The sequence below is a fragment of the Dunckerocampus dactyliophorus genome, chromosome 8 (genome assembly GCF_027744805.1).
Source record: "Dunckerocampus dactyliophorus isolate RoL2022-P2 chromosome 8, RoL_Ddac_1.1, whole genome shotgun sequence".
Classification (NCBI taxonomy): Eukaryota; Metazoa; Chordata; class Actinopteri; order Syngnathiformes; family Syngnathidae; genus Dunckerocampus; species Dunckerocampus dactyliophorus.
The window spans coordinates 4,442,607-4,465,993 of NC_072826.1; the positions used below are offsets into that span (position 1 = coordinate 4,442,607).

General features: G+C 41.5%; 1 protein-coding gene across 2 annotated transcripts in view; it reads left to right on the forward strand.

Moving 5' to 3' along the window:
- Nucleotides 1-20,832, forward strand: part of sema3fa (sema domain, immunoglobulin domain (Ig), short basic domain, secreted, (semaphorin) 3Fa) — a 67,184-nt gene extending 46,352 nt beyond the window's left edge. Inside the window, exons 6-19 of one of the 2 annotated variants that reach the window (XM_054783621.1) lie at nucleotides 322-408; nucleotides 3,037-3,130; nucleotides 5,822-5,941; nucleotides 10,089-10,228; nucleotides 11,496-11,610; nucleotides 14,566-14,635; nucleotides 15,171-15,315; nucleotides 17,407-17,629; nucleotides 17,726-17,814; nucleotides 17,891-17,932; nucleotides 18,006-18,163; nucleotides 18,248-18,315; nucleotides 18,948-19,081; nucleotides 20,187-20,832. In XM_054783621.1, the coding sequence (XP_054639596.1) occupies nucleotides 322-408; nucleotides 3,037-3,130; nucleotides 5,822-5,941; nucleotides 10,089-10,228; nucleotides 11,496-11,610; nucleotides 14,566-14,635; nucleotides 15,171-15,315; nucleotides 17,407-17,629; nucleotides 17,726-17,814; nucleotides 17,891-17,932; nucleotides 18,006-18,163; nucleotides 18,248-18,315; nucleotides 18,948-19,081; nucleotides 20,187-20,615 (1,914 nt within the window). In that variant the 3' untranslated portion in view covers nucleotides 20,616-20,832. The remainder of the gene's footprint in view (nucleotides 1-321; nucleotides 409-3,036; nucleotides 3,131-5,821; nucleotides 5,942-10,088; nucleotides 10,229-11,495; nucleotides 11,611-14,565; nucleotides 14,636-15,170; nucleotides 15,316-17,406; nucleotides 17,630-17,725; nucleotides 17,815-17,890; nucleotides 17,933-18,005; nucleotides 18,164-18,247; nucleotides 18,316-18,947; nucleotides 19,082-20,186) is intronic. The other variant, XM_054783622.1, reaches the window with a different exon arrangement.
- Nucleotides 20,833-23,387: the final 2,555 nt, after the last annotated feature.

The following is a 23,387-nucleotide window of genomic DNA, read 5'->3' on the forward strand; positions in this document are numbered from 1 at the left end:
ATACTTCTCATTAGCTCGTGCTGGTGTACCTAATGTTTGTCCCTTGTGTGTATGGCAGCTGTACAGCATATGGAAGAATGGTCCGAAGTTGTAACATATTCATGTCCGTCGACCTCTTTTTAACTTTTCTCGAGCTGCTTGTCTTCTGCATGATGTTCGCATGACATCCAAAACATCACCAACATCACCACTTTTTGCTCTTTCTTTTCACACTTCTCTGTTTGTGTCGTTATCGTCCGCCATCGGACAAAATCCCCTTTTTGTTCTGGCCTGTCACATGTTAGTAATGGGATGGCCAAATGTGCCATATCTGTGTTTTAGGGCTCCTTCCTACAGGCCCCCAAATCTGGAGGGAGAACCAATCGGGCAGCAGACCCCAGCGCTACGTCAGATCTTATGGAGGCCAAGGTGGGCTGAAGGGGTTGCCCTTTGTCTAAATCATAAGTCTGGTGCCCACCTGGAGAACTCAGTGGAGTAGTGCTTGTTTGCAATAAATTGCTTACGCTTAAAGTGTTTTTGTTACTGCGTTTAAAGTTAAAGACAAGAACGCAAGGTGCATTCAAGGACGTTGGGTCATTACATCTTTTTTTTCCCCCCAAAGGTACAGACCCGTGGCCCACTATTGGGTCACCACCCACCAGTTAAAATCACTGATTTAGAGGACTAAAAGGATTTTGAGAAAAAAAAATAATACTGTGGGAATGAAGTAAAAATATGATGACAGTAAATTGTATTTACAGTATGTAAAAGAAGAACCTCGTCTTATGTTATATTACGAAAATAAATGTTAAAAGATTTGCAATAATAAAGTCGTACTAACATTTGCTTGTTGTGTGGCGAATTTTGACATTCACTTCTTAAAATGACTATTTTGACATTTTTTTCTGAAAAATATACAATTTCAACATTTTTTAAGACCACTGTTTTTCCTATTTTGCAAAAGGGCCTTTTAATGATGTTCCAGCAATAATGCCTTTTTATGAGCAACAAACGTGACAAAAAATGATCATCTCCCTCGCTTGTTTGCTCCACTTTTGAGAGAAGAGGCGCTCAAACACTCACCTACATCAGCCCGCCCCCGACTACTTTGTAAAAAAAAAAGAAAAAAAGGCAGGCTTCGCTACATGGCTTAAAATGCAGCCAGGAGCACTGGCAACTATTTAGCTACAGACGTGGAAGCTGGAAGTTTGATTATTTAGGTTTTCTTTAGCGAATAGCCTAGCCTAGCATGTTAGCCTTTAACACTTAGATACTTTTATTGTAATTTTTGTTCAATGTGGTACTTCATAGTGTCCTTACAATTTTACTAATCAACATACAGTCATCCCTCGTTTATCACGGGTAATTGGTTCCAGATTTGACTGCGATAAGTGAATGTCCATGAAGTAAGATTCAATATTAATAAATAGAATATTTTCATATTTATGGCATAGAAAACTGGGATATGCTCCAGCATGCACCCGCGAGTAGACGCGGTATAGAAAATGGATGGATGGATGGCATAGAAAACCTGTTTACAGTCTTCTAAATATGATTTCTAAAATTATTAGAGCCCTCTAGACATGAAATGACAGCCCTGAGGTCACCTTCACACTTGCATGACCCAATATAGTAGATATAATCAGAGAAAATGAGACATATTAGACATAAATAAGATAACATAGACTCACACGTTAGCAGTTCCTTTTTTTTTCTGGACAGCGTACTTCCTGCGGTGGCTATTGTCTCATCAATATATTGTAATGGTGGCTTTAAACTCGTATTACCTAATATAGTAGACATAATAAGAGGAAATAAGCCATTTAAGACGAAAATATAGCTCCTGTTTGTGTGTGTCACAGTAAATGTGTTCCCTAGGGGACCTTAGTTGTGGGCGGACAGATGTGTAGAGGACAGGAAGTGACATCGGCGGTTCAGAGTTGAGTTTTAGCTTGTCATGGGTTATGGCTCCAACAGTTTATTATCAAAACATATTATTATTATTATTGTGCCTGTTGTGAGATCATTTAAACCTGCAATAAATGCCTGTTTTGGCGATCACGTCTGGCGCTTGTCTCCCTGAACAATTACTGACACCTCGTGGCCAATGTAGAATACTACATTCACAATTAGAATGCTTTCTCTGCCTTGTATTTGTGTTCGAGTTCATTTAGTTAGTTTAGTTATTCAACCACGTAACAGCGATCATTTATGAATTCCTTACTTTGTGAAAAACCTCGATAGAGTGAGGGCTCGATGTTCTAACCGCGATGTAGCGGAGGACGACTGTATTGTGCAAGGAAGCATGCATGTTTTGTGTGAAAATAACACTAAAAAGGAAGTAGTGTATTTGGGAATGTAGTGTATTGGTATGGACTGTGTGGGTTGCTACGTATGACAAAATAACGCCAAAATGGCGCCATCGTACACTCAAGCTGTTGATAAAAATCACGAGAATGAGCAAATTGTGTCTCGCGGTTATAGTCAATCTTTCAGTCAAATACGTATCTGTGGCACTTGACGTGTTTTTTCACATCTTAGCAGCCAAAGGTGGCAGGGTCGCAGGTTTGAAACGTTTGGCCGTTAATCCACAATGGCTGCCGTATTTTCCAGCCTGTCAGCAAGCCGGCTTTGAAGGCCCGAGCAAGCTTCTGGTGGAGTCGTATCCAGTGTTGACACAGATGTTACAGATGTCCTCTTTTCACTGTGGGATAATCAGTTCTTGTTTGAGCCACTAACATCACAGGCGGCGCGAAAGAAGTTTCTCAGCATTTTCATCCGGCTCTTCATCTTGCCAATAAAGCGGCCTTGTCTGCTTTTTTTTTCCTCGCCCGCAGCACATCCAATAGTGTCGTGTTCAGCAGCTGCAGGCTCGCGGCTTATCATTTTTAACAATGTTAATTAGACACTCATATTGCTTTTAGAAGCACCCATTTTGACTTGACATAATAACCCCTTCCACTGTCAAGAAGGCATTCTGTAATCACGATAAATCTATTACACATGACAGGATAAACGAGGGAGATAATTAATTATGCTTTCTCATCCCCCCAACAGGAATATATTTTCCGTCTGGAGCCGGGGAAGGTGGATTCTGGGAAGGGAAAATGTCCTTTTGACCCCAAGTTGAACAGCGTCTCTGCTTTGATCAGTAAGTAAATGTTGATTTTGCTTCATTAGAGCATGTGCAGACAACTTTAAAGGAAAAGTGCACTTTTAGGGGGAATTTTGCCCATCATCCACAATCCTAATGTGAGACATGAACACACACGTCTTTCTCTTTTCTGTGCGTTCTAAAGATATAAAAACAGCTAAAACAGGCAGCTAAGAAGGCACTTAATGGGATGCATCTATTCCGCCTACAAAGCAGTGTTGTCGTTAACGATGACGAAATTATTTCCTTGATGAACCTTTTTTTCACATCTCTAATAGTGTTATGTTGGGTAATAGGAGTGTAAAGGTGACTGTAGGGGTGTTATTTATTGTTTAGAGGGCTTTAATAGTGTTAAAACCCATTTAGAAGCAAAACTTTTTTTTTAATCTATTTTTTTGTTTTGTTTTTGTTGTCTAAATCTGGAATAAAACTATCACAGATAGAAATGACTAAAATGTGACTAAAGCAAGAAGCATTTTTGTCCAAAAGACTTAAGGCTAAATATAAAATGGCTGCCAAAAACAACACTGCTATACAGCCTTTACAAAAAAAAAACTCCAAAAAGCGTCAATAATGCTGCATTTACATAATGTGACCTGCATATTGACCAAGCTACAGCAACATTGGTATTATTATTGGTAACATTGTTACGCCCAAAAACTATGTTACTGGGGCAGTGACACCTCGCACACCAGCTAGCTACTAGCCAGCTAGCGACTAGCTTCACCACACACAATGCCTCAGGCCACTAGCGAAAAGGTAACGCTACATATTGGAGCTGCCGCCACAGCTACTTTTGTTTTTGAGTTTGGAAAAGTTAACGCTAGATGTAGCATTCCTTTCTATGTTGCTATGTGAAATCAAGAGGAGGAAGTTAGGACAGTTCCAAGATCCCCCACAAAAGGGGGGGGCAACATGATTTTTTTTTTTCATGGGGCCCAGAATCCCCGGCTGCTGCCCTATTGGCTATATGATATGAAAAAAGGAAGCATAAAATCACCTTCACTTAGACAAAAACATATTTGACTTAGTTTTTCAAGAGAACATATATCACTGGTGAAACTTCTAGAGGATGAGACGCCTTCTTTAAGGAGACTTTGGATGTGAGAGTACATTGGTGGAGCTCTAGCAGCTAGCACGTAGGTGGGCTCCAAGTCAGAGAGCAGTCGTTGAACCGTCTGTCTTCCGCCACTGACAAAGGCTGGCCGTCTCACCCGATGAATTCTGTTATTTTTGGGGTTATTAGCTTAGCCTTCTGATTGTCACGCACATACGGGCGGGTGTTGTCCAGCGTTATGGCTGCGTTAGCTGCCGTTTGACTGGCGGTCACACTGTGAGCCTGGAAAAGTCACCATACTCCGTCAAGTGTTTGTTCTTCAACTGGCGTATTAAATAAAAGCTTTTTACCGTGCCATTTTTCATGGCATGTGTTGGCAGGTACGTGATTATTTTTGTTTTGGCACGCCTGCACAGTGTGAAGGAAAGTGGTAGTGGGACGCTACCCAAGACACTACACTGCACGCAGGGATCGCTACAGGCTGCAAAAGTACGAGACACAGGTGATCGGCGTTGAGAGGCATTTATCGGAATATGCCGTGCTTTTTCACTGAAATCGTCCCATACTGAACGGTGGCCGATTGATCGCCTAAAATCATAAAATACTTTGCCGTTTTGACCTGAAAACGTATCCGTGTGGATAGCCCCTAAGAAAATAATGGTTAGTTGCAGCCGTGGTTTGTGTAGAAGTGCATTATAGCTGCAATTTCCACTGTGTGTTGTGCGTTGTCTCCTGTCTGTGTGTGGTCTTTTGTTGTCAGCGGCCTACAGGTGGTCAGACATGACCCGTGACCTCTTGCCCCCTGTATGTTCATGTGTGTGTGAGAGAGAGAGAGAGAGAGAGAGTGTGTGTGTGTTTCTGGGTGTGTGTTCTCAAAGCCAGCTGAAGCAGGAAAAACTGTAAATCACAGAAAATCAGCTGCGCGTCATCCTTTATAACTGGCAGGGCGGAGAAGCAAGGAGTTCCCCTGTTTTAGACATCAGGATATCTTTGGGTTTGTTTTTAAATAGTTGCATCTCTTGCTTGCATTCATCAAGAATGAAGCGAGTGGATAGACAATGTTTTGCACTTAGCTGCCTCCCTGTATGTGATTAGTCAGCTTTGAGTTGTGTTGCGGCTGAACAGCAATTCAAAAGTCCAAAGTAAACATTTTATGTTTGGATTTTCACAACACTAGCAGCCTGAAGCACTTTGCAGAATACAAGGGGGAAATAAAAGATGAAAATGATGTAAAAATGGCGAAAAAGATGTCAGTCATCTTTTTGACTTCGTCGCCTTTCAAGCCAGCTGATTGGAATAGATTGTGCGTATCCTGGCTGCTCTTCCAGATTACACTGATTGCCCTCAGGGGGGTGATGGACGTGAATAAGGTTGAACTGTAGTCAGGTCAACAGGTTTGACCTAAAGGTGGCGTCCCAAGCGGCTCATCATACAGTTTGGCCGTGTGCGTGAGGTTTGAGGGGAAATCAACATCATCACACACCAGGGAGCGTGCAAATAAAGCTGCCGTGCGTGCTGTGACGCCACTTTTGAGCGATTAGCCATGTGCGGCATGTGGATCGCACGATAAGTTATTAACTTTTGTGACTTCACCTTGGAGACGCCCTCAACTCGCTGTCTGTGTGGGACAGATGGAGAGCTGTATGCGGGAGTCTACATCGACTTCATGGGAACCGACTCGGCCATCTTCCGTACGCTGGGGAAGCAGACGGCCATGAGGACCGATCAGTACAACTCCAGATGGTTGAACGGTAATGTCTCAACACTCATTCCATCACTTCTTTCTCAACTTCAGGGGTGCGCACACTTTTTCAGCCTGCAAGCTACTTTTAAAAAGTCCCAAAGGTCTGCCTCCTATTATAAACATATAAAATATATACAGTGTATTTACTGTATTTATGAATATGAGTAATCAGGGGTGCACACATTTTTTCAGCATGCAAGTTACAGGTCAAAATGATCAACCTATAAAAACATATAACATATATAAAACCTAACCAGTCAACTTTGAACTACTATACTAAATACTAATGATTAGTATTTCACATGCACAGTTTCAAAATTTAGAGGTCATCAAAGTCGTTGATATCATTCAATAATTCACAATTCAATTCAATATGGCAATAAAGATAATTACGCATAATTCCTCAATAGTACATAACCTGAGAAGTATGTCAATCAAAATAGCTACGTAGCGTTCATTATACGCACAAGTCATGTATTACGTCCAGTTAGCATTTGCTATCAGACATTACACATATACAAGAAATGAAAACGATTATGCAGCCGAAGTCAGGGCAACATATTGAAAAGCTTTCAGCAATGGACACATTTTCCAATTCATCATGAAATCATAGTTTAATAAAGGGAAGTGTAGAAAACACAAAGTTCTATAGTGGAGTTCAGGGTGTGAAGCAAAAACATCAAACAATTGACTTTTTTTCTACATAACTAGCTGCTACAAGTGAACGCATAACTTTTGTTAGAGATATAGACATCTTACCTCTCACTCCCTTTATCCATAATCACAATAATAAAGATGAATGTTGCATCTTCGTGTGCCGCTTGAGACCACTTAATCTTTGCCCCGGGGGAACACCAGTGAATCAGGAGGGAAGCTTAATGTCCGCTGACTGATTTCATATGACATCTACCAAGTGACGTTTATGCGATCCACCCTCACTACCTTTGCGATCGACATAATGGGCACCCCTGCTCTACATGCAGCTCCCAAAATGACCTGCAACAAAAGGAACATTTTGCTTTATTATTATTATATTATATATTATTATCATGATATATTAATATGTATTGTTATAATTTAGCTTTATTTATTGGAATTTCTCTGGGAGATAAAGTATCTATCTACCTATCTATCTATTCGGGGCGAGTGTGGCAGTTCCCCGCCATATCCAGCAGATGGTGGTGTGGTGAAAAAAGTGTATGAATTAAACTTCGTCTCTGTAGAAATGCTGTTCCTACTGCAACGTAAGTTGGGTTTTAGCGTACAGTTGTCTCTTGCCACTTTGCTCTTTGAATTTGGCAGCTTCACGTCACCATTTTTAAAAATATTAATTAATATCATGCTGTTTTGTGGGTGAATATGGCCTATTATTAATCAATATGGACATTTAAACAAATTCTTCATGTTTTTTGCCTAAATTAAGCATTTTCAAGCATAAAATTGACTAAATGAACGAAAATACACATACAATGCATTCAGAAAACGCATTGAAAGACATTGGTTACTAGGTGTCAGTAATGGAAGTAAAAGTAAAGGAAGTAAAAAAAAACACACACACACAGGGAACTTTCCCAATGCTAACGTGCAAGTCTATATTATGTCTTATTTACTCTCATTAAATATACAGGGGTGTTATTTCATGTCTAGTGGGCTCTAATCGTGTTAAAAAGCATATTTAGAAGGTTGCAAACAGGTTGTCTATGCTCTAACTACGAGAATATTCCATTTATAAATAAGGAATCCTACTTTGCGGGATTTCACTTATCTCCATAGTGTCTGAAACCAATTAGCCTCAATAAAAAAGGAATCACTGTACACCTAAACACCTAAGTCACTCACAAAGTACACAGGACACATGAAGGACATACCAAGTACAGTAATAAATACATTGAATATGAGAATTAAATGAAACTGTAATAACTTTTAGTTATCTTTTACACTGGAAGTAGGTGCTGCAAAGGCTTATTGGGAGGAGGACATCTCAATAGAGAGACCACTAGGCTGCTTAGTTATCACTGTCCATTTCATAGGAGCAGGTCCTTTTCACTAATGATAATGCTTTATGGGCTCCAACCACGGGAGGCGACGTCGCCTCTAATCCGTTCATTTTCAAAGGAACCTGAGCGATTATCGCGATTCTCCGTCCAGCCAAACTACAAGCAAAATTCGTGCATGTTAAATTTTGTACACTTGTAAAAGTCTACAGGTGAATACAAAATCAATTATTGGTATATCATATCTTAAAAAACATAATACCCCCACAATAGGCAGAAATGTCATGCATTTTAAACGTCTGATACCAGGGATACCTAAGTGGTTCATGGCGTCTTCTTGGTATTCGATGGTTGCAAACTCATCCACTTAGTGGCTCTAATTTTTAACACGTGGTGTAAAAAATGTACAGCCAAATCTTCGCTAATTGCTGAGCGCACGTCTGCAGAAGCGGAGAATAAGGTCAGTGGTGATGGTGGGAACTGACTGCATGTCAATAGATTGAGTCATGGAGCTGATGAGCCATGATTGGGATCATAAACGCTGGCTGGATGCTCTCAAATCAACCGCAGCCTCTGTGTTGCTCTCCCTGATTTCCCTCTTGTGCCCTGACAGCAGTCCCTTGATGCCTGTTGACGGAATCGGGGACACCTGAGTCCTGCTAATCAGCCGTGTAGGTTTTTAACGGGGGCCGGCATGGGATACGTTCCAATAAGTGGATTGTCAGCCTCCTACTGGTTCCAATCTTTTTATTACTCTATGTCAGAGCAAGAACCACATTAAGTATGACCTCCAACCCAAGATGCTTATGGTATCAAACTCACTGATTTCCCACCACTAATCACTGTTTATTCCGTCCTGTTAAATGTGCAGGCCTCCACCAAGGAATGTCTACCTGACTCGTTAAATTAGTCCTGTAGGTGGCAGATATTGATCTGATATCGCCAGGAATCCTACATACTTTTAGGACTCTTTTCGTTATGTGGAATGTTATAAAAAGGCTTGATCAAGTGATACAGTATTACTCAAACAGAGTCCACAACTGTAGGTATAGCCTAGGTCACAAACGGGCGCAAAGGAGAAAAGCAAGGAGGGCGCGCCTGTGATGTGCTGATTTTTGAGCCGTAGACCGGACACGGAGGTTGTTTTTATCGTGTCAAACAAACTAGACAAACTTACACACTTTGTACTGTGTGTCGTCCGTCCGGCCATTGTGTGTCTTTTGTAAGTTTTTCTGGTGTCAGGTTTGGGCAAAATGTCGATTTTTTTTGCACGTTGCACTTGCGAACTCCTATGTGTGTTGCGCGCCACACGTGCACCCCACATACGTAATTAGTGCCGCCAACGCACGTTCAGATATTTCTTGCATGCTCCATGCATGTAAAGATCTTACTTCTTCATGGTCGCCACAACTACGGTCTCCATGGACAAAAAAAAAAACACAGCTATTTGGGAAAAACCAAGAATCGCACAGCCATAACATCGTACGTCCGGTTGTGACAACATAAGCTTGTGAGAAAAACAGACCCATTTACTTCTTATATAGTATTGGTAGTAGTACAGTATATATAGTTGCTATATTGTTGTTTGTATAGATAGTATAGGTGCTTAACGAAGCATTTAGACCAGACATAGCTCACCATCGACAGGGGCTAGCTCTTTTCTGCTCTACCTAATGACTTTTTGCCGTCCTGTGGGAGTTTCTTGTGTGATGCCGCGTCAAATGCGCAATGAGGTTGGTCGTATTCAACTTCCCCAGTTTTGTACCACCACGGGAAACTTGTGCATGACAATTTTTACACTCAGCTGCAATGTCTTTTCTCTGTCACACGGCTGACATCACTCGTGCTCCTTGCAACTTTGTTTGCACGCTAGCAAACACTGTTGTTGTGATCACTTGGGCCGGATAGATGTGCTGCGGCAGAGTCTGGAATCGACTGTTTGAATCGTAATGTCAGTGTCGGAGACTTGTATCGGGACCGGTATAAACTTCTTTCACCGTTCCTCCTCAGTGAGTTGAGTCACCATTTTAGATCCAGGGTTGTGGCCCTCCCGTAATGTTTTCTGTTTGGGTACGCCTCTGGACCGTACCGCATGTTTTGCATTGAAACATCTGATTATAAATATATGTGCCATTAACACTACCCCAATTCTTTCTCCAGACCCCACATTTGTCCACGCACACCTCATCCCAGACAGCGCCGAGAAGAACGACGACAAGCTCTACTTCTTCTTCCGAGAGAAAGCCTCCGAGATGGGCCAGAGTCCCATGACCCAGTCCAGGATCGGGCGCATATGCCTGGTGAGCAGGGGTGCTTAGTTTTTCAGCCTGCAAGCTACTTCAGGGGTGCACAAGCAAGTTACAAGTCAACATGATCTATCTCTTACTATAAAACATATAACATACAGTATGTATCTATCTAGTATTTCACATTCACAGTTTCAATGTTTACAGGTAATCAAAGTAGCTGATATCATTCGCAAATAATTCACAATTCAATTCATGGTAGCAATAAAGATAATTACACATAATTCCTCAATAGTTGTGTACATAACCTGAGTAATGTGTCAGCGTTCATTAGACACACAATGTATTACGTCCAGTGAGCATTTGCTATCAAACATTACAGATATACAAGAAATGAAAATGATTATGCAAAAGACAATGCAACCCAAGTCGAGGCAACATTTGAAAAAGCTTACAGCAATAGGCCCATTTTCCAATTCATCATGAAATAATAGTTTAACAAAGGTAAAGGTACAGAGAAATTCATGATATCAATCTACAAAGTGACGTTTATGCGATCGACCCATGCTACCTTTGCGATCGACCGTTAGCTCATGATCGGCATCATGGGCCCCCCTGCTGGTGAGTCAGTGCATCACGTTCACGTCTCCACCTCATCAATGTTGACAAGTCAGCAATAACGGTTACTGTTTGCTTTAACAGTTAAGGTTGGAAAGCGTTATGTTATTTTTGTTCCCTTTGAAGGCGTTGGAGTTGACTTCAGTGCACATCTGTGTTCTCGCATCCAAAGGCGATAACTAAGTGACGTGATGGTTTGTGTTTGTCCAAAGACAGCCAATTAAGGATGTTGTTGGCCCCATGTTCAAAAAGGCTGCTGGTGGACTCTTGTCAAGTTTGTGCACAATTCATGAGGCAAAGCAATGCAGTGAAATACGACTTCAGTATCAGCGTGAGAAGTCTTTTAAAGCGCACTGGCCTTTTAAGGCAATGTGGTCGTAAAACTGTAATTCTCTGCCTGCGGACTCGCAGGAGACACTTGTACTTCATCCAGCGCAAATCACTTGGACGGGCGAAAGGCGTGAACAAAGTTCACAATTTCCAGCCCGTGAATCATTTTGATTTTCTACCTCAGTAGTAAAAGTTGGCTGACCTCCCGCGCAGATGGGGAGCGCTTGTAGCACAGAGCTGTTTTTATTCCAGCCAGGTCCAACGACGGCAACACAGCCAGCGCCAGTTAGCTTGGACTGTTTTCTCACACAGCTGCGAGTCAGACATCAGTCAAGAAGCTGATGGATAACCGTTTGCCTTGCTGTGCTTTCAGAATGACGACGGAGGCCACTGCTGTCTGGTCAACAAGTGGAGCACCTTTCTGAAGGCACGTCTCATCTGTTCGGTGGCTGGAGCCGACGGTGTCGAGACGCACTTTGATGAGCTCAGTGAGTCTGCACACGTGCACACACAAAAGCCTTACAAGCAGTGTACACAACAGAGCTAATACACCACGGAACTGTTTCATGTAAAAAAACAATTTGTGACCGCTTAATAACCCGCCATGGGGGCAAAGAAAGTTGCAAGTGACAGCATGTATGGGAAGTTTGCCTCAGCAGTAAGCTCCCTCCATTTGTCATTTATAATTAGTTCACACTGTCCTGTCTTCTGCATAATTATTCTCTATAAAATCTATTTTTTGTTAATATTTTGGGTGTCTGGAACGGATTCATTGTTTACATTATTTCCTACAGGAAAAATTGCCTCAGTTTTTGTACATTTCGGCTTTTGTCAAAACCCAAATACAATCAACACAATACAGTCCAAAGATGCTAACCCTTTCCATAGCGATGAAGATCAGTACAGCACTCCCGATATTGTGGTCTTCGCAACTCTGAAACTCATCTTGCTTGGTTCGTACTTGGTGTTTATGTGTTGCCTTCTTATAATAAAGTATTTCTTCCTTTGCTGGCTTTATCAGGCATCCAAACCCTGACAGAGAATTTAGGGGGGAAAGGCACCAAGGGACGTGATGGGGAGGTTATCATGTCATTTTTCAAATATACCTTTTCTCCAACCCCACATAATGATCAGCCTGGTGGCTGGGGACCACCAGTATACAAAATTTACACCCTCATGCATCTGCTAAGCGTTAACGTCTGGCACCTAAAAGGAAAACCGTCATTCCGAAGTGAGAATTCCTCCATGACTTGTAACCACAACAATGAGCAAACAAAGACACATTCACTGTCAGTCATGAGGGTTTGCCCTGCACGTCTCAGATTGAGCAATCAGCAGAGAACTTCAAGAAAAACACCAGCTAGGCATGGAATACAAGTACTCCAAGTACTGAGTAATGAAAATAATGAGCAGCTGGGAGCTGCCCGACCCCCTGTGGATCATCCCGGCCTGTCCGTTATCACATGACGGACAGGATTAGGGAGGGATTTGTGCTATCCTTCAAGCTCACTGGTATTGTGAGCAAGCAAATAATGCTGTCGATGCTAACATATGAGTCTATCTTATCTTATTTATGTCTAAGATGGCTTATTATGTCTACTATATTGGGTAATGGGGTGTAAAGGTGACTATGGGGGTGTTATATCATGCCTAGAGGGTTGTAGTAATGGTTTCAAAAAAAACGTATTAAAAGGTCATGAACAGGTTTTCTATGCTCTAACTATGAAAATATTCCATTTATTAATATTGAATCCTACTTCGCGGTCCTCCCTTATCCCTCAGTGGTTCTTTCTATGCTCCTCAGTGATGTTTCTCCCCTAACGTGACACCGTGCGTAAACACCGAGACATCGGAACGTTGGAAACTTCTGATCTTGCACATCAGAAGCAAAAAGTCAGACTGATGCAACTTGTTCCCGGTCGTTGCAGATTTATTCCTCCTCCTCCTGCACTCCTTCTGCAGCCAGCAGCTGCTGTCAGAAGAAAAGTTCCACTTTCCTTTGCCAGAAGTTAATTTTTGCTTTACTGCGCTGTCATTACCTGTCATTTTCATACCTCTGTGGCCTCATGATCAAAGCGGGTGTGTTTTATTATTTAACCTCAATTCAATTAGCGCCACTCGCCTCTTTCTTCTTCTTTATGTTATTGAGTGGTAAATCTATGCACAGATCAAACCGTTGTCAGATTAACACCTCACTGTGTTCACAGGTCAGAGGAGAGCACAGGATGTCTTATTTATTGATTTTCAATGTGTTTTGCTCAAAGCAATTACTGTCTTTCACTGTTCCAAACAAGTGATCTTTCCCACTGATGCTGAACATTGTTACATGAACCTACAGTATACGCAATGTTCAACCCTTACTCCACTCCACCTGTCAAGCTTTATGTATTTTTCCTTTTTTTTTTCTTTATTTTGGCTTGCACTTTTCTCTCATTAAATCCATCAGTGGTTATGTAGGGTTGGTGACTGCCTGCAGCGTATGTGGATGCATATGGCTCCTATTAAAGGCATGTTTCACCACCGATATCTGTTTTACTTTTATTCCCTGATGACACAAAACAACTGTAGTTTTAGTGTCCAATGCCTTTTTGGATTCTATAAAGCCGTCAAGGTTCTGGTGACCTCTGACTCTTAAAAAAAAAAAAAAAAAAAGTCTCTATGTGACACAGTTGTGATTAAACTGGAGGGATCCAGGTGGAACGAAACAGGCCACAATAATGCATCAAAGAAGAAAAACATTACCATATAGACCTCAACCGAAAACAGACGGGATTGTCAGCTTTTATGTGATGACACTGACAATAGTTTCACGTGCTTACATTTAGCCATTTATGGAAAGGAAGGTGTTAAAATAATAAATAAGTACGGGAGTTTTCATTTTAGGGAAAAACTTCCTACCAATATCATGCGATATTACATACATTGTTATCGGACATCCCCAGTGATAATCATTCAAATATACTGTATTTGTCCAAAAACGGGTCATCTTATTTTCAGGGTCTTATATGTGGGTGAATGCAGTACTCGTCCACTGCTGTTTCAAACTTAATCTTTAATTATTAGTCTTTAATTATTTATACCCACCCTGTAATGCAATGAAGACATATTTTCTTTATACCTCAAATGAAAAAATATAGATATATAATTGATTTCTAATTGTATTTCAATGCAAATGCCGGTACTAAACTGCCCGTTTCAAAGGTTCAAAGAGCAAGTTTGTGGGCCAAAAGCAGTACTTAGGTACATCCTCCTTACATCCGGGTTACCATCGTATTTTAGAGGACTGGTATGATATGCTGTGATGTCTTAACCAGCTTTTTTTTTTGTATGGCATTTTAGCTTAGTGACAGAGCTATGTCTTTTCTACTTTTTAATCCCATCATGTTTTTTGTTTGCCATTGTTGGAAATAATGATAAAAAAAATGTCGACTTGTCTTTTTTAGGGGACGTTTATATCCAGCCGACGCATGACACCAAGAATCCTGTCATCTATGGGGTTTTCTCAGTCTCAGGGTGAGTGTCATGACTGCTTTTTGCAAACCAATATGCCGTTTTTTTCCCTCATTTTCATATTAGTCTTCTGCGGTTTGAAGCTGTCGACTCTCTGATGTTGAATTGAAATGTTGCATGAAGACACAACAGGAGGGATGCTCCTCCTTCCCCGTGCTGTCAGTCACAGTAGTTTCAGTGTGGAAAAGGAGCGTGTATTTATTCATATGTGGTTACTTTGCTCTGCTGCGATGGTAATGATGGAGGCTCATCACACTAGACGCAAACACGGTACACCCACCCCACAGCACAGAGAGCCGGCGCTGTGACCACTCTCGGCAGTGTGTGGGCGTTTCTATGTCAGTGTGTCAGACAGCTCGTTGGTCTGAGAGTATGTTTGTGTTTCCCGGTAGAGAGAGAGAGAGAGAGAGAGACTGTGAGCGCGTAGGCAGGAAGTAGATATCCACCAGCCGCTTGGAGCACCCACTGTAATTATCTCAGCGCTGGCTCGTCTTTGTGCTCACACTCATTGCTTCTCCTGCTTTGATTCTCTGTCCAGATCCGTGTTTAAAGGCTCAGCGGTGTGCGTCTACTCCATGGCTGACATCCGCATGGTCTTTAACGGGCCTTTTGCGCATAAAGAGGGACCCAACTACCAGTGGGTGGCCTACACTGGAAAGATCCCATACCCTCGACCTGGCACTGTGAGTCATAAACATCATACATCATTTTGGTACATTGTACAACAGGGGGGGTCCAAAGTGCGGCCCGTGGCTGTTTTTAATTGGCCTATTCTAAAAATACATTTTAACCAGAAAACACACACACACACAGCAAAAATGAAAAAAATCAACAGTCATTTTACAAGAATAAAGTCAAAATATTATGGGAATAAAGTCATCATATTACGAGAAGAAATTATATGAAAATTGTTTAAGAACAAAGTTGAAATATTTAGATTTTGTTTTTTAAAGAGCAGTAAAAGTTGGGGTAAAAGTTATAATGCTGTGAGAATAAAGTCCAAATATTCTGGGAAGAAAGTCATAATTACTGGAAAGAAAATTACTGGAATTACTGGAAAGAACAAAGTTTGGAAAAAAAAATAACAGCAGAAATGGAAAAAAGTAGAATAAAGTTAATAATAAAAACTAGAAGAATAAAGTCTAAATATTAAGTGAAAAAGTCTGGCGAGAAAAATAATGTCATTTTGGGAGCATAGACTGAAATATTGAAGAAAAAATACATCACTTTTTAGAAGTCGTAATGCTTTGAGAAAAAAACAAAACAACATTTTTTGAATATTAGGTTGGGTGAAAAGTTATAATATTATGGGAATAAAGTCCAAATATTACGGGAATAAAGTCATAATTTTACAAGAAGAAAATTTAAGAAGATTATTTAAGAAAAAAGTTCTAATATATGGAAAAAAAGTTTGAAAAACTGCAGAAAATGGAGGTGAAAAGTGTAAAGAGCAAAGCTGATACTAATAGGCTTGTTCACCGATATGGCAAAGTTGAAACCCAGTTTCTTCTTGAAATATATCTAGAACTTCTTAGCATATCTACATGTGCTGCTTTTGTTTGGAAGCCCTGTAGTACAGGAATGCTTTGATTAGCTTAGTTACACAGCAAACACCTCTCAGAATGGTGCCAACTACAACCAAACTAAAAAAGAACCGTCATAGGGACATTATGTGACATTTTGGCTGTGTTGAATGACTAAAATGGCAAAGTGACACATTTGTTGCTAATGACAAAACATGTGTAGTTGAAAACCAATGAAATGACGTTCCAATCTAATCTAATGCAATCCATGAGTTTCACATTTTTATATTTGTCCACCAGATGGCGCCACTTTTTCCCATTCAAAGCATGTAGCAGAATTTGTCCACTTTTTATGTTTTCTGTAAGGATAATGAAAACAAAAGTGTGCATGTATGTTGTTATTTGTGTGTGTGTGTGTGTGTGGGGGGGGGGGGGGGGGGGGGCTTTCTTTAATTCAACTTAGATGGGGGGGCTATGGAGGTGCGTTAAGTATTCCACAAAAAAGGGTTTCAAATGTTCCAAAGAAAATATAAAACATAAATATTTAATATTGCCATATATATAAATATTTTATAGACTAAAGTTGCATGCTTAAAGTTAACACTGATGTTTATTTTTTTCCCGTAGTAGTGGTTGCCCTATGTGTGTTTACTTCCCTGCTCCATGTTGCGCTGTCATTTCTGGTTTTGCACTGTGATTGTAGTAAGTGTTCTGTCTACTGACACACAAACACACACACCTCATACCTCATACATTGCACTGCGCGATAAGCTCACTGAGAGTGTCGTGTTGGCTGTTGCTTGCCCAATTAAAGAAGAAGAAGAAGAGGAAGTAATATATGCCAACATTAATATGAACTCGATGTCTGAGGTCGGAGAGCACAGCAGTTTTTGGGAAGCTGCCATTTTTTTCATTAGGGACAAATCAGGGAGGAGTGAGTAATCCTTGTGAAGACAGACCTTTTGTATTTTAATGTTCAGTGAGTGTGTTAAGTTGCGTAGCTCCCCCTGCAGTTGTCAAGTCTAAATGACTTCTAAGTTAGTGTTCAAATATTGTATAGAGTCACTCTCACTTTTGCTTTGGTGTTTCATCCATGAATGCATGAATGGTATCAACATGTTAGGTTGGTGATGCTGGGTTACCATGGCAATGATTCTCCTTTCTACAAGGCTTTTATTGTTAAAGCTTGTATTTAGCGGTAAAATGACTGCACGCTGCTTTAGATTGATCTCATCTGTCGTCTACTAACAGTGTCCGGGAGGAACGTTCACCCCCAACATGAAATCCACAAAGGATTACCCGGATGAGGTGATCAACTTCATGAGAAATCACCCCACCATGCACAACGCCGTGTACCCGGTGCACAAGCACCCCCTGGTGGTCAGAACCAACGTGGACTATGAGTTCACCACAATCGCCGTGGACCAAGTGACGGCCGCAGACGGGAACTACGAGGTTCTCTTCCTGGGCACAGGTGCAGATGATGTCAACAATAATTATTTCTATCTGAGATTAGACATGTCAGCCAGTCAGAGAAGGTACACTGATGCCCTCGTCTCGTGTGTCTCAGATCGAGGGACAGTTCAGAAGGTGATTGTGTTGCCTCGAGATGACCTGCAGACTGAGGAGCTGGTTTTAGAGGAAGTGGAAGTTTTCAAGGTTGGTCACTGCGTATTTGCTTCATTTGACACCAAAATGTGCATTTTCTAATACTTTCCTGATTGGTTGTCGGCAGGTTCCCACTCCGATCACCACCATGAAGATCTCATCCAAACGTGTAAGTTACGAGAGACGCCCATCACGCGACAAAATTGCACTGAGACACGCGTGTATTTGGGTTTGTTCAACAGCAACAACTGTATGTGGCATCCGTATTGGGCGTGACCCACCTGGCTCTGCACCGCTGTGACGTGTACGGGGAGGTTTGTGCTGACTGCTGTCTGGCCAGAGACCCTTACTGCGCTTGGGATGGAAAGTCCTGCTCCCGATACTCAGCATCACAGAAGAGGTCAGTTCATGAAGACGACAACGGCGTGCATATGATTGGAACGTGTGCTTCCACAAGACGAACCTAAGCTTGCAACCCTTTTAGACGCAGCCGTCGTCAGGATGTCAAGTACGGCAACCCCATCCGTCAGTGCAGAGGCTACAACTCTAATGGTGAGCATCTGTCTGGAGGTACACACGTACATACTGCACACCTCTGCATGATCTCTCCTTACACGTATGTATACCTTTGCATTGTTAACACCCCTTCCTAATATACCTTCATGTATAATCCCCCCCACATGCACCCCCTAATGTACCATTATGTACAATACATCTGCACGTACCCGTTGTAATATACAGTACCTATATGTCCAATATATATTTGCTACACTAATGCATACCTGGGCACAAACTTCCCTAATGCACATTTTTGTACACTTACACATACTATACACATTCATATACTTTGCAATACACTAACACATACTTATACACCTTTGTATACACTACGCCTACACATACTGTACACATTCATACATTACATTCATGTAATACTCCTATACATACTTGTACATACACTTCCTAATGCACGTGAATACGCCTTCTCGTACACCAGATAATACGCATGCACACACACTTGCTAATGCACCTGCACATACTACACACCTCCACATACACTAGCTACTATCTACAGTATGTACCAAACCCAGCAACACCTGCACATGCTATTAACGATAGCTGACGTTATTCTTTAGATTGTATAAATGTATGTCTACTGTAGTAAATGTTTGGGTGTTTTATAGCCAATAAGAATACTGTGGAGACAGTTCAGTACGGCGTAGAGGGCAGCACAGCGTTTTTGGAGTGCCAGGCCAGGTCCCCCCATGTTTCTCTCAAGTGGCATCTTCAGAAAGAGAACAGCGACAGGAGGAAGGAGGTGAGCCAAGACGCTGACAGCTTTCCCCGGTAGAGGTTTATTACAACTTGTAAAAAAGACGCTCCATGAGGTACACCTCATAGTCAACACCATAAAGCAGATGTTAGCTGAAAAACTGTTCAGTCTGGCTCAAGATTACATTTTTGTCAACGAAAAGAAAAAGAAAATTTGCGTAAATTGCTGTTTGGCCCAAATAGTGTGAAGTGGTACATATATGCATGTATCGACAGTACGTACTTTTTAAATGTAGATTTAAGTGTAGTTTGTGCACACCTGGAAGTAAGAAGGATTGGAACAAATTAGGATTTGACCAACTGTACTTGTTGATGTGTCCTAATCAAATATCATGACATTACTACTACCACATCACTACTATCAGGAGAACCAGAGTGTGGAGCGGAGGGAGCCACCTGCTGTGGCCCAGCAAGGTGCACTGTATTCGGGCACACGCTCCAAGCAGCCGGTGTGACGCCATGGAGGTCTCTGGCAAACCTTTTGCACTTTTCTAACGCCACAGCGCTGCCGTTTCAGGTGGCTGATAAGATTTTTTGTGTGCTCAATGGGTTTTTTTCACCCTCATCGCGGCGCATTTGGTACAGCTAGCACACGAAATGTCTTCCTCAGACAGTGAATGTTTGTTTACAAGTGAGCTCAGGGGAAGTTACGACAGATCGTTAACATCGCAGGCAGGGAAAAAAGGAGCACTTTTTTAAATTATTAAAATTATCTGAGCTATTTTTAATGTTATTGGATTTATCGGTATGACGTCATAATTATTTGTAATTATTGTGCACCCCTACTTAATATATATTCTTATATATACATACATCATTTTTTAATCACCACATTGACATACAAAGACTTAAGATATGTTCATCATATTTCTAATTATATGAATTTTGAAAATTAGTCATTTAATAGTTTTAATATTTTTCTACTTTTGTGACTTTCTCAAAAAAATTGAAATGATTTAACATTGTACGTTATTTTTGTTAGCAGAATAAGAGCAAATCTTATTATAGCATCATCATGCAGAGTTAACAAAGGAGATTTTGTAGTCGACTGTGGCCGTTAAAATGATGAACTGAGTGTGTCCTCCTCGCAGATTCGCTGCGAGGGCCGCATCCTGAAGACAGACCAAGGCCTCCTGATCCGCTCCCTGCAGCCGTCCGACAGCGGCATCTACCAGTGCACCTCCACGGAGAAGAACTTCAAGCACACGCTGGTCAAACTGCAGCTGGTGGTCCTCTCCAGCCGCACCGTCAACAATGTCCTGGTGGACACGGGTGTCCCCGGCCTGGCCCCGCTGCAGTCCAGCGCCTGGACGCCGAGCGCCGGCCAGTACAAAGACCTGCTGACCATCCTGAGCCAGCCGGAGATGGGCCTCATCAACCAGTACTGCCAGGACTACTGGCAGCTCGGCGACGGCAGCCTGGCGGATGTCAAAGCCAAAAGCTTGAAGGAGCTGAAGGAGCAGAAGAAGCCTCGCAACCGCCGACATCACGACGAGGAGACGACCCCGGCGGAGACATGAGGCGCTGGAGCAACCAACTTGTGGAACACCTCCCCCGACACAGCACCAAGACAGTTCCTGTGTTGCAAGAAACACAATATTTATTGTAGCTTGTAAAAAGTACTTCTTTGTACCTCTCTAGAAAAGGTTTTTTGTGAATAGCTAAATCTGTGCAAATATTAGCGTTACTGTTTATGTGCATTATGTTGAGAATATCTTTTTATTCTGTTTGGTGTTTCAAACAAAGACTGGTGGGAGCCTCCACACACGGACCAGGACTCGGACCGTGTTGGATTATTGGACTCCAAGCTAGAAGCTGTTGAAAGACGGCAGACGAGACTGCCTTCCCATGCCTATGTCCTTCCACAAACATCGGCTGCCAACTGTTTTTCTATGTGAATAACGTATCAATCTACATGGTGTCTTTATTAACAACGTGTCATCCTTGTTTTATTGAGGGGGAATTTAGGAACACAAAGGCAGATTCCAGCAGGCAGCTATATTTGAAAACATTACATGCAAAGCACCTTCTCTTGCCATAATGCTCCTTTTCATTGAGGAAATAGGCCCGCCTCTTTTATTCGTTTAGCCCTGGGGTAAACAAGACCTGTCATCTGACAGGGCCCCTTTTTTCTTATGACGGTTTGTATTTGTTTGTGTAAACTCTTCTACTCCTGAACCGCTGCACATATAAGGGTGAACATTTGCCAAAGCACGCACCCCTGCTGTGCTGCCTGTGCTATTATTTTCCTGACAAATACACCACACGGTGGCGCTGTTATTAAACCACATAATAATTCAGTTGGATTTGAAATTTCTCACAGCAAAACAGCGTTTTATAACTTTGGGGTTGTTTAGATGATTCACCACGAAATTCAGTACACACTAGGGGAATTATGACGTCTGATAAATCCAATAACATTAAAAAATAGCTCAGATAACATCATTTGGAAAGATAATTTAAAAAAAACGCTCCAATGAGGCGAGATTACCCGTACTGTGCATGTGAGCAAATCCAGCGTTCCTTTTTTCTCCTGCCTGTGAAGTTTACGGCCTGTCGTAACTTCCCCTGAGCTTACTTGTAAACATACATTCACTCTTCGAGGAAGACATTTTGCGTGCTATCTGTACCAAATGCCCTGCAAAGAGGGCGGGAAACATCCAGCACACAAAACACCTTATCAGCCACCTGAAACGGTATGGGTTTAAAAAAAAAAAAAAAAAAAAGATATCTATCGCTAGTACACACCTTACGGACTGTCAAAGACGTGTGGAAAATGATTGGTTGAAAAACATGGCCGCCACCATGCAAAATGTGGGTGAGGACTTTTCCAATAATTGTCCATAAGTCATTGAGCATGTGTCTAATGTTTATAAAACTTTGAGGATATCAGTATTACATGTATGGTAGCATGTCTTCCAAACCATTTTGAACACAACCCCTAGGGGGAGCCACTGACGTTATCAAATGACACTCGTGCTGCAGATTTTAGTACTTTGATTTTCCTCTTCCATTAGGTCCAGTACTTTTGTCCATGCAATATGTTCACCAAAGTGAGGGTGGTACATTTTTATACTCATTGCTCACACACTTTTTACCTTCAACTCTGCATTCCTGCAAGTTTGACACTTTGCTTTCATCAGGTCAACATAGTTTGCTCATGGACACTGACAATTATCATCATCTGCAGGAATTCATTCATGTACCTTCAAGTACAAACTATACAAAGCTACAACCACTTGTTACAACCCTGCTAACCACGTATGACAGCCACTAGTTACAACCAGACTTACTACTAGTAACAGCCACCAGTCAGAAACGCAGGTTACAACCCTGGTAATACTTGTAACAAGTAATTACAAGCACAAGTTAGAAACACAAATTGCAACCACTTTTAACGGCCATTAGTTAAAAATACTAGCTACAAACACAACCACTATTTGATGCGCAGCAACAGGTCTGTGGTGTCTCTTTATGGTGCATGGCATGTACAATGTATGTACAGTGCATGTACACTGTATATACAAAGCATGTACAGTGTATATATGGTGTATGTACAGTATGTATACAGTGTTCCCTTGCTCTATCGTGGTTCACCTTTGGCGGATTCGCTGTTTCACTGATTTTTTAGTACTTTTACTGTATTACAGCATATGAACGCTGTTACAGGCCGAGTCTGGCCCTTTAAGAAATTGCATTGTGGGGAGTTGAATGTCTATTGCTTCCCTCTCTCATCCGTCTGCGCCGCCCACTGTTTTCTGCGTCCTGATTGGCTGTAGACCTTTTGTCAAACAATGTACTTTGTGCAATCCTGCCCTGTCTCCTGTGTTATCTGTGTCATCGTTAGCTTGCTTGCTAGCTTGTAAATGAATCTTCGGTTGGTCTGCAGCAATATGTTTTAACAAGGATACAAAAACGCTACGGTACAGCAAAGCGGCGCCAGGACGAAAAGGCATAGACACAGGAGTGAAATATGCGTGAGTGACTTATCAATTTCTTGTGTTGATCATTACGGTTAATCATTCAATTTCAAACAAAGGTTTGAACTTTTTTTTGTGTTTATACAAGAGAGAAATGTGAGAAAATGTTATTGCCTGTCTGAGAAAAGTGTAGAAAGTGTATTGTGAGGGCTTTACAGCCTTAAAGCATATATATTCATTGTAAAAAAATGAAGTTGGCCACTTGGCGGATTTCACTTATTGCGGGCTATTTTGGGAACCTATCCCCCACGATAAACGAGGGAACACTGTGTACAGTGTATGTACAATATATACATATATATATGTATGTAT